The 11417-nt window shown below is 35.5% G+C and overlaps 1 protein-coding gene across 1 annotated transcript in view; it reads right to left on the bottom strand.

Annotated features, from left to right (window-relative positions):
• The window catches only part of LOTGIDRAFT_156120 (hypothetical protein), a gene marked incomplete at both ends in the record, with an annotated part of 43039 nt that extends 31863 nt beyond the window's left edge, over positions 1-11176 (bottom strand). Inside the window, 23 exons of the mRNA XM_009046141.1 lie at positions 114-236; positions 516-698; positions 1164-1286; positions 1522-1601; positions 1727-1874; positions 2216-2318; positions 2580-2703; positions 3072-3282; positions 3614-3699; positions 4092-4174; positions 4724-4809; positions 5115-5296; positions 5542-5665; positions 6007-6147; positions 6469-6580; positions 7006-7181; positions 7482-7541; positions 7688-7931; positions 8345-8711; positions 9265-9394; positions 9562-9665; positions 9900-9997; positions 11055-11176. Coding sequence (XP_009044389.1) covers positions 114-236; positions 516-698; positions 1164-1286; positions 1522-1601; positions 1727-1874; positions 2216-2318; positions 2580-2703; positions 3072-3282; positions 3614-3699; positions 4092-4174; positions 4724-4809; positions 5115-5296; positions 5542-5665; positions 6007-6147; positions 6469-6580; positions 7006-7181; positions 7482-7541; positions 7688-7931; positions 8345-8711; positions 9265-9394; positions 9562-9665; positions 9900-9997; positions 11055-11176 — 3210 coding nt within the window. The remainder of the gene's footprint in view (positions 1-113; positions 237-515; positions 699-1163; positions 1287-1521; positions 1602-1726; positions 1875-2215; positions 2319-2579; positions 2704-3071; positions 3283-3613; positions 3700-4091; positions 4175-4723; positions 4810-5114; positions 5297-5541; positions 5666-6006; positions 6148-6468; positions 6581-7005; positions 7182-7481; positions 7542-7687; positions 7932-8344; positions 8712-9264; positions 9395-9561; positions 9666-9899; positions 9998-11054) is intronic.
• Between the last annotated feature and the right edge of the window lie 241 nt (positions 11177-11417).

The following is an 11417-nucleotide window of genomic DNA, read 5'->3' on the forward strand; positions in this document are numbered from 1 at the left end:
CACATGGGTTTCAAAGAAGAGTTGAAGTGACTTCCTCCATTCTGTCAGCCCCTTGACTTGCATCACTTAAAAGTAATGCAAAAACATTCTAAGGATATCTAAGAAAGACTTACCTGTTCTTTGATGAAGCTCATTCCTAATTTGATATCATAGGTCATGTTATTAGATGTCTTGTTGGAGATAGACAGGAGACTCTCTGATAGACTGGTGGTCATTCCTTGTTTCACGATACAATCCTAAAAGAAGGTTATTCCATAATAATATTTGGTGCTGGCATGATATATTGGTGAATTGATACAAGTTTGTAAATATACAAGTTAAAACAGAACCTGAAACATGTTCTTCAGACAACTGACCTATTTCAGCTATAAACTGAAGATTAAACAATAAGAAACTCTGAGAAACAACATGAATATCATTTGTGTATTTAGACTAGTATATAAATTTTCCATGACCAGAATCCAACTTGCTAGTAACTAGGCATTAAAAGTCATTAAACTTATTGCCACACTCACTGTGATCCATGTAGTGAAGTTTTTGTGTCCAAGTCGTGGTGCCCATCTGAGGTTGTGTAGAATATGACCATTGCCCAGTTGTAGGGTACCTTCTTTTAATATTTTCATATACTCTATTGAGGGAGGTAGACAGGACAATAGTCTCCACATCAGTAAGAAATGATAATGCATGGCTGAAGCATCCTGGAAAAAGAAAGTAGCTATTTTGAAATCTTTTATTCCATTGGCCAAAAATTTGTGGAGTTGTCCTCAAAGGCATATACATAGGACGTAAATTCATAATTTTCACTGAAAAAAAAGAAAAGTGCGGTACATGGACAGACTAAAATCAAAAAAATTGAAAGTATCCATAGGAGAGATCAGCCATGATGTCATGGAGGTGGTTTGTGTACCACATGATACCCAACTTTAACAGTTATAGTGGTTTTTCCTACCAATTGTCCTACTCAAGTCATACTAGTGTTCTATTTTTAGCATATTACAGCTAAGCTGTAACTGAATGGACAATGCATTGCTGGGATATCCTGTAAATGATAGGACTTTAACAAGTTGATGCCTGGGAAAAGAGCTTTCATGCCACTATCAATGTGAAGTAGTATTCAGTGTACAATGAAGCGAACAATGAGAGGATAAGTAGGGATGACTTACCAATAGAGTTAACTTCTCTTTGGCTTTATCACATCTAGAGCCTGCTAATAACAGGGCAATACAGGAATCATATAGTTGATTATAGTCTAACACATCTGGATTGCTGATCAGGAAACTGCAGGCCTGTAATATGGAAAATAACACATGAATAATAACAGGCTTATGCAAGAGATTTACTGAACAGGTTTTACCCTAAAAAGGGCTTGACAAACATGGGGCACCCATTATAGACAGTGAAATTTTTCACCAGAAGTTCCCAGTCAATATTGATGGTGCACAATTTTCTATTTTGGGTTTGTATAGTGGTTCTGATTGTTAGTACTTGGTTTATCTATTTAAGGTGAAAAAAGAAACTTACAAAACCATCAATTTTAGGTGCTTCTTGATTATTTATATCTCCTGGTCCTAGGTTATAGAACCTTGGTTTTAATACTCCCACTGAAATATAAAACAATTTCACTTTTGGAGAGTTCTCATAGTAATAATACATTTAATTTTCAAATATCAAAGGTCAGAATTTACATCAAAAGTGTCCATGTAAAAACAACATGACTAGTACCAACCTTCATGCTGTTCTTGAGGTGTGAGGTTTTTACGGAAATTGTCCTCTACTTCACGACAGGGGAAGAATTGAGTTGATTTAGAGAGGTTATAACTTTCACGATCTTGTCCAGGTGGAATGGTGTATACAGTGAACAAGTTCCATTGTACCTGAAATATAATGGAATGGAGCTTTTCATCAAAATTTTGAATACAATATCCTACTAAAAACTTTGATCCATGTAAGCTGGTTGTATTACTGCAAATGGATGACAGTTTGCAATGGGGGAAATTTTGGCAGAGCTGAATAATAAGCTTTGTCAATTTTTATTTCCATCTGGTCAAGGTTCTGTAGCATCTAGGTTGCAGTTATTCAATGCCACGAAACCACTGGCACAGGCATGGCATTATGGATTGTAACCTTGCAGTTATGCAAGGGTTAGGTATTAGGGGATTAGGGTTAATCAATGTCAATCCCTCAGACTGATAAGGTATGGTTAAATAATTCTTACCTTTTCAATAAGTGATGTTGGTGGGTCATAGAAGTAATGTAACATATACTCAAATATTAACATCAGTCTACTTAATGGTAGAGGTACGCTTTCTTCTAGTTTACTGAAATGAAATGAAATGAAATAAAATAAAATGATATGAAATAAAATAAAATGAAATGAAATGAAATGAAATAAAATGATATGAAATGAAATAAAATGAAATAAAATGATATGAAATGAAATAAAATGATATGAAATGAAATAAAATGATATGAAATGAAATAAAATGATATGAAATGAAGTAGATGAAAGAAAACGAATGAAATAAATGGAGTAAAGTGTGTCAATTTTTATATCTAACCCAATCCCAGAGCCTACTTACACTTTATCTTTCTTGGCTACAGTGATGACAGTTTGAGCTAAATTTAGTAACAGTTGTTTTTTCTGCATCAATGGTAAACTGTGAAACAAGAACAGTAGAAGCTGAATATGTTCCACATTTAAATCTGAAAAATAATATCCCAAAACTCGGATATATTTAAGTTATAATCGATTTGAATTAAAATTGACACTGGTTGAGATGGTATCTTTTTATGTTTCAACTCTCCTCTATCAGTGATGTATGATGACAAGGAAAATGGGATAGGAACAATAGACTAAGGTCCTCAAGCTACATGCTGTGAACGTTTAAGATCCCTCGACAGTTGGAAATCGAAAAGGAGTAAGCCCAAGCAACTGTTCTAGCAAAACTTCTCAGTTACACATGGAATAGTGTGTAACATCTTCATTAGTTCAAAATGGAGGAAAAAAGTACACATGGAGTATCAGTATTGTGTACATAAGAAATTCGGAAGTAATCTAATTATATTCTAACCTTCAAATTGTTCACTCTTGTTATCAAAATTACAAATAGAGTTCTTCAGTGTCATCAAAAACCTGGTCCACACCTCGATCACAGCCTTGTCACAGTTGGTAGTGGGTAGTTCCTGTTCACGTTCCTTCTGCTGCTTCAACAGCAGAATCTCCGCCAGTACGGCAAGGTTCGGGGGTACACCAACAAGGGCCAGGGGTCGGCTGATGATGGACTGATTCCAAGATGAAGCAAAAGAACATCCTGTTGGGAAAAGTGATAAAAATGAATACATCAAAATGATATAAGTCTCTGTATTTGACTCTCTGAGGGTAGGCAAGTAAACAATCCAAAATTATTTCAAAATAGCATGGTTATTTGGACTTACAGAAAAGAATGCCAAGCTAAACATTTAAATTATTAGCTTCATGAACCTCAGTATGTCTTTAATATTTGTTTTTATGTATCTGTGTGAAGCTGCCAATTTGTGATTTAATATGGGCCACAAAAAGATATGGTACAAGTCACCAAAACAAAGCAAAAGAAAATACTTGGGCAAACCTTACCTGTAAAGCCTCAGAAAGACATTCAGTAGCTATTAGACTATGGTTAAACTTGGCTAGAGCTACAGAAATCCCATCAAATACTTTATCTGAAATAAACCATTATATCCTTCATAACAAACAAGTGGATCAAATGGCATTTTTGATAGTGACATTATAAGCTAGTCGTGACATTTTATGATAGCTGCAAGTTGTACTGGAAATCAGAAGCTATAAGTGAACCTTATACATACAAAGGCTAGAAAACCTTTCAGCAATCCCTTTAATTCAAACATAATGATCAACTTAGATGGCTATTTCATTGTACACTCATAACATAATATGGACAAGCAGGCCACACATGATTGCAAATAACTTACTGAATTGAAATGAAGTTTTACATCCCTCTTTTCTACAAGTGAATGAGCTAAAGACAGGAAACTCCCCACCGAAAATATCAATCATGACTGGAGAGTCTGATTCTGAATTTGAATAGACTTACCACTGCCTGTTTTGGTACATTCTCTATCTAATTCTTTTATCAATGTGGCTAAACTAACTGCATGTTCTTCATTCAGTGATTTTCTACAAAAACATAATCGACTTAATATCATATTGTGGTCTGAAGTACTTCTTATAACAAGAGTTACTTCTCTTTTAGTAAAATAGAGTTCCTTGCCCTTGGTGTCATGTGACAGTAAGATTGCCTTGAAGGAGAGTAATTAATGGCTCAACCATATGACAAGTTTTTTTTTAATCTATGTTTTTTTTATCTTGATGAAACATCAATGATCATATTTGGGCAATAAGTCATAAGGGTGTGGTCTGTGGGGGCTGGTTCCCAGCAAGTTAGAATTAAGCCCCAGCAAAACCTTCTTCAGTTCAGCAGAGATTGATTCATTTACAGTGTCTTTGTACAAAATCAAAAAGATTTAGATTTAGATCTACGTTTTTGGCACCGCAAAATTGTCAGAATGGAGTTCTCTGGGCCTTTAATTCTTCAAATTTTCTGAGTACAATATCTGAGCCCCAGCACCAATTCATTCCTGGGGACAGGGCTGGGTCTGACACCCAAACTTCTCCTGTCATCGACTGGATGATAAAGTCTATAACAATATGGATTCTATAACTTACTTGAACAATTTTCTAACTTGAATATCAGAAGAGTTAATAAGATAAGTATTACTGAAGTTTAGTATACTGGTAGCTAGACTTACAAACTGAAAAAAAAGGGTGCAAAATAGAAATAAGCTCACATTTTTCTAATCCTAAACGATAGATAACAGATTTCCATGGTTGATATTTCTTAATACTTGTGGGAATAAATTGGAAAAAAGAGTGAATAAAAAAAGCTTTTGGCACTCTTTTGGGAAGGAAAATACCCTCAAAAATTCTCCAAAACTTGAAACACCCGAAATTTAGAGCATAATTTACTGTCAGACCCACTGTCTACCCTAACTGTTATAGTGGGCAGGGCGAGGGTTGTGGTCTATTGACATAACTGACTCCTCCCACCAATACTTACCCCATCAGGTTCTCTTTTATCAGGAATAAGATATGAGCTGTCTCCTGTACTGACACGTCTAGATCGTTTACTGTCCGACCCATTCTCTACCCTAGCTGGTATGGTGGGTGGTGGATTAGAGGGCGTGGTCTCTGCTGGGGGTGTCTCTTGAAATAACTGACCCAGGATGGAATCTGCCTCATCTGAAACAAAGAGAAAAAAATGTTGCACCATGTAAACACTCACTGTGTGGATTCTCCAAAAAAAGCTTGCCATGATGACTAACTCAGGTGCAGAGTGGCATCAGGTATTTTGGAAGAGTGAGCATACCTTATCTTGGTAACAACAGCCCCCAAGGTACTTCTTATCTTTGAACTTAGACTTCAGAGCTTGAAGCTAATAGGTTGAAGAGATGCCACATAATTTAACCCTGAAATCGTGGACTCACCATCCTCACTGCTGTCCTCTTCACTGCTAAATTCATCCTCATAGAATGTATTAGAATCAGAACTACTACTGGTACTAGTCTCCGAGTTATCACTGCCTTGTTTTAATCTCTTTAATAGAGTAGCCTGAAAAATAAAGGAGTTTTACTTCCAACAAAAAAAAATAATAACTGCCTATGGTTTGATCAATTTCAGGTATATGTATCTCTTTTCAGATATATAATCTGACATTAAGTTCTTCTGCAATACAGTAAATCATAGTTTACACTGTAATCACTTCAACAACAATATAGAAATGTGCATTTATTACTGATGTAAGGTTTTCGGTCGTATTTTCCTTTCATTATTATTATCATTAAGCATAGACAGAACAAAGATTAATAGATATCAACTGCATTTCTCAGTGTGCAATGGGGAAAACTAACTAAAACAACGGACTGGCCAAAGATTAATCATTTAGCACCTACCTTTCTAAGTGAGACTGCTACTAGACTGAATAACAAGTCTATGATGTTAATGGTAGCTGTTAATTTACGAACACGTTTCCAGGCATTGAGTGGCATTGTTATAGCTATTTCCATTCCTTCTTTCACTACTCGACTTGACATCTACAACAAAATTCAAATTTCTTTAACTTTTCACTGAGGCAACAAAATATACCCCTTATTACACTAACAAGCTCTTCCAACCATACATATACAGTTTCATATTGATAGGAAGAATGCATGTGTGGAAGAGTTCATGAAAAATTGAGGGGTATCAAGTAGAAGACTGACACAGTATATCCAGTCCTTCACATACATCCAATTTTTCTGAATTTGAACTCAAGTGCACCAAATTTCAACAATATTCTGCAAAGACAATTCATTCAAGTCTAATAACCCATGTTTGTTTCCAAAATTTCAAAATTAAAAAAAAACTTGACCTACCTCAATTGGAGCTGGTGATCCTTCTACTTGAAGATCTTCCAATAAACTGGTTAATAAATTAGCTAGAGTTGTTCCTAGAGCTACTGATAGTACACCAAATCCTTGGAATGTGCTGAAAAAAGGAAAACTCCTCATTTTAACCCTTATACAATTTCAAGAAAAACTGTCATTTAGTAATATTGTGGTCTGAAAATATCCTAGCTGTATTAAGAGTTATGTCCCTTGGGTGAATAATTAAGAGAGCCTGCATGAAGATGTTCTCTCATTAAAACTAAGCCAGATTGGCAATCTTAGTATCCAACTGTATACCAATCTTTGTGAAGGGGTTAACAACTTAAAAACTGAATAACTCTTCCCTTGGCAGCGAAATAGCTCAATTGGTAGTAATTTGTTATATACTAGGCAATTAGGTTTGAATCTTCTTCAAGGTAAGAACAATTCTGATGCCATGGAAAGTACTTTTGAAAGTGGGCCCTGCAATCAAAGATCAGAAAATCAATGTTATGAAACTTATAGCAACCAACCTATGTTACTCACCTTTTACCAGAGCTGGGTCTACTCTGTTGTGAAGGTTTTTCAGTCTTGGCTCCACTGTCTTGAGTCTTGCCCTTGGAATCTTTTCTTTCCAGTATAATAGCTGGGGTTAAACTTAATAATCCTTGAAATCCTTTTAATAACACCCAGGAGGATAGCAGGTTTAAATTCTGGGCCACCTGAAACATGAGGAAAATGTCTGATGAGCACTATTGCCATAATGTCTGAATGGTTGAAAAATATATTTAGAAGTGGATGGTCCAAAGGATGCTTTTTGAAGATTTCCCTGGATTGTTTGTGTGACACCCCTAAACCTTGAATAGACCTTTCCAGAAATGCTTTTTCTCTTCAAATGGTAACAGTGAAATGGTTATTCAGAAGAGTTCATTTGTTAAATCAGGGTAGGTTTTTGTCAATATATTCTCAACCTTGCCACATCCTTTTTAATTGAAAAAAAAATTTTTTTCCATATTACTTACGTTTCCTCCGGCTCTTGTAGAGTTTTTGATAGTATTTGAAACAGTACTTAATATTTCCAGCTGAAAAGTGTACAGAAAGAAGTGTTAACTCGAAGAACCACGGTGGCACCCTCACCCATACTGAGAAGCAAATGCAGGGGGAGGCATGGTTAATAGAAAACTAATTATTATTCATCAATATATCGTGCCAGCACTACCGTACTCACCGATTTCTGTACAATACTGATACCATATCCTTCTATTTCTTCATCTCTTGAAGCAGCTGGTTGGTTAGCTACAGGCTTCACCATGTTATTAATAGTATTAGACACAGCTACCGTCATACTAGCATACAGACAGCCTAGAGTTACTGTGACTATTTTACCTAGTCGTTCATTAGTCAATGGTTCTAACATCGGTAGAGAGAAGGCTCTCCATACTATTGATATATCACTCAATAAACATATATAACTGGAAAAAATAGAATTCAATAACAACTAAGGTGAAAATGGTCATATTTTCAAGGATTTGAATTCATAACCTCAAACTAACATTTACCAGTCCACATCGAATTGTAACTGAGGCTAAACCTATTGGGAAGATTCTAAATATCAAGACGACCTACTGGATATTTTGGACATCTACCGTCATGCAGTCTGTGGAACATGGGACCGAAGACTAGATGCTTTTTCCACGTCATCTCCTCCGAACTGCATCACTGACAAGGAGAAACTAGATAAAAAAATGTATTATCTAGGCCTATATCTGAATCGAACCCTTAATCATCAGGTCACCATTTAACTCACTGAGCCACCACTGCTTGAATTGGCTGTTCCAAGATGGTAAACCAAAAATATCCAAAGATGATGAACAACCAAACTCACCTGTTTCTGGTAGTTAAAGCCTCACATAACGTAGCAGGCATATAAAAACTCTTTCCCTCACTGGCGTCCTTATATCTCTGTATGTATTTGCCAAGGAATACCAAGTCTGTACATGCATTGAGCAAGGTCTCTGCACCATTCAGCTGAAGCAGAGCAGCTCTGTTTCTTTCTCCAATCAAATCACCGATTTCTTCGGAAGTATCGTTCTTGTGAATTATGGTGTTGCCGTCGACGTTCACGGCTGGTGGGTCTGGCTTGTGGGATATGCAAGCTACTTCATCAAAGACTGACGTCAGTTGATTGAATAGGTTACTTCCCTTGTCTAGTCTGGGTTTTTTAGTCTCTTTTGATCCACTGTCCTCAGCTTCTGAAAGTGGTCAGAAAAATTAGTGAGCTGTTACTGGTGATGACTGGTGTAAATCATAGCAAGCTTAAGTAAACCTACTTTTTGTGATGTCTGTAGTAAGTAAACCTACCTTAGGTGATGTCTGTAGTAAGTAATCCTACCTTTGTGATGTCTCTAGTAAACAAAACCTACCTTTTGTGATGTCTGTAGTAAGTAAACCTACCTTTTGTGATGTCTGTAGTAAACAAAACCTACCTTTTGTGATGTCTGTAGTAAGTAAACCTACCTTATGTGATGTCTGTAGTAAGTAAACCTACCTTTTGTGATGTCTGTTGTCTGTAGTAAACAAAACCTACCTTTTGTGATGTCTGTAGTAAGTAAACCTACCTTATGTGATGTCTGTAGTAAGTAAACCTACCTTTTGTGATGTCTGTAGTAAACAAAACCTACCTTTTGTGATGTCTTTAGTAAGTAAACCTACCTTTTGGGTTGTCTGCAGTAAGTAAACCTACCTTATGTGATGTCTGTAGTAAGTAAACCTACCTTTTGTGATGTCTGTAGTAAGTAAACCTACCTTTTGTGATGTTTGTAGTAAGGGTAGGAGTTTTAGCTGATTTTAACATGGAGGTAAAGGTAACTATGTCTGATTTTGGTAAACATCCAGTTCCTTTACACAATCCTTTTATAAGTATCATCAAATATTTCTGAAAAGCAATAAAAATGGAACTTCAAATTCTACTTTCGGGCTATGGAGGATGGGCAACCCCATGCAGTGTGCAATCAGGGCAACAGAAAAAGCCTACACATTTTTGATTTTCAGCTGTGAAGGATCTACAGGGGTGCTTTTATTGCCCCATATTATCATACATACCTGTGAAATAGTACAACTTTCTGATTTGGTCTGTAATCGGGATAGTAAAAATTCCATGACAACTTTCGACGCCATGGTGACAGGACTGATGTGGGATTTGGACACTGAAAACAGACAAATACGATCATGTCTTGAAATAACTGATATATACCTAGTAGAATCTCATACCATTAAATATAGTCCACAAAATCAATGGGTGTATACACTTGTCAGTTGTCACATGGGATCATCACACAACAATGTTTGCACCCAAAATTCACTCATTAAGTCAGAGTCCACAAATGGATCAAAAATCAATGATCAAATGAGAAAACAAAAGGAAGACAAAAAAAACTTACAATTATTGGTACTGGCACCAAGAAAATGGCCTGAAAGCGCCATAAAAGACGAATAAAATGGCTCATAGTCATCATCATGATTTAATATTTCTTTTTCACTGAAAATAAACAAAATATCAGAAAGGTTAAACTTGAAAAGAGTGTTTTTTTTATAGCCCTTTTCACATTTTTAATCTATTAAAATTAATGAACTTGGGCAATAAAGATTCACAAATAAGTTGGTATTGATTTAGGAGAGACTACATATCTAAATGAAATTATTTATATCAACCAAATAATGATTTTGTTCTGATTTCAAGTTTAAACTTTATTGTAGCAAACCTAACTTAAAAACAATTACTCTAACAATATACGAGACATTCACAGTCCTAATAGCATAAAAGCTACAATATGGTGCGTATTCTTCCAGATCCAAGTCTGAAGTGAGCATAAAGGGGACAGAAAGAAGCAAACATTGACTGTTGCCAGGGAGATGCCAAAAAGTGTTCACCCTGATGTGAACCATAAGGTCACCACATCAGAGCCAACCAGTCACATTGAAGGATAAGACTAGATAAGAAGAGAAGAGTGCTAATTAATTTAAAGACAATCTGATCTGACATAATTAAACTACATGGTAAAAATAAACTCTAATACAGTTACAATGTGATCAGAGACTCACAAAGGTATTGACAAAATTTAGCTCTGCTTCAAATCACTAAGTAACTTTAGTAAGAGGATTAGCCATTGCAAGAAGACACACATATTCAACATTAATAACCCTCGCTATCAATTTGCATTGTTTAAATTTTCCTTCTTTTGTTTAAAGAGATTGTAAATATGTTCTCTTAATCTTTTAAATGTATCAGGGACACTGAATCTGTCAGCACCATTCCAATTTTCAGGAACCACAGAGCAGACATCTGATAGAAAATTGGAATGGTACAAATTGATGCTATCAGTCCCCTAAATTTAGAAAAACCTTTACAATTCCTTCTATGTTTTTGTTTTTGTTTTTTTAACTTTCAGTTTCACAAGATCTCATTCATTCAACATTGACAATACTCAAAACTGATTTATCATTAGATCCATAATTTCAACTTTAGACTTTCCCTTACAATAAAAACGAACGATTTCTCTTTCCAAAATGAACCCATAAAGTCAAAAAGATCATACCTTTTAATAATTGCTTTTGTCAAATCTGGAATATCATTTTTGTTGAAGGAAGAATAAGAGGCGTCGAGCAGTGGCTTGATTATTGTTTGCCACTGCAACCTCTGGCCAGACACTTCGGCCATTTTTCTAAGAATGTCGTCGTAAATTTGGAGAAAACTGGAGTTTCCTCCCTTTTACTGCTTGATAAAAACTTGAAACAAATCTTTTCAATGAAATTTTCCAATTTTTAATGATTTGAGGGTTTAATTGACACATTTATCTAAATATGATACAAATACTCTGTACTTTTCCCCCCGAAAATAAATTCACATCACAAATAAAAATTTGAGTTAATTCATTTGGTTACGTTTTAGTTACTTGAGG

This window comes from Lottia gigantea (genome assembly GCF_000327385.1).
Source record: "Lottia gigantea unplaced genomic scaffold LOTGIsca_10, whole genome shotgun sequence".
Lineage (NCBI taxonomy): Eukaryota > Metazoa > Mollusca > Gastropoda > Lottiidae > Lottia > Lottia gigantea.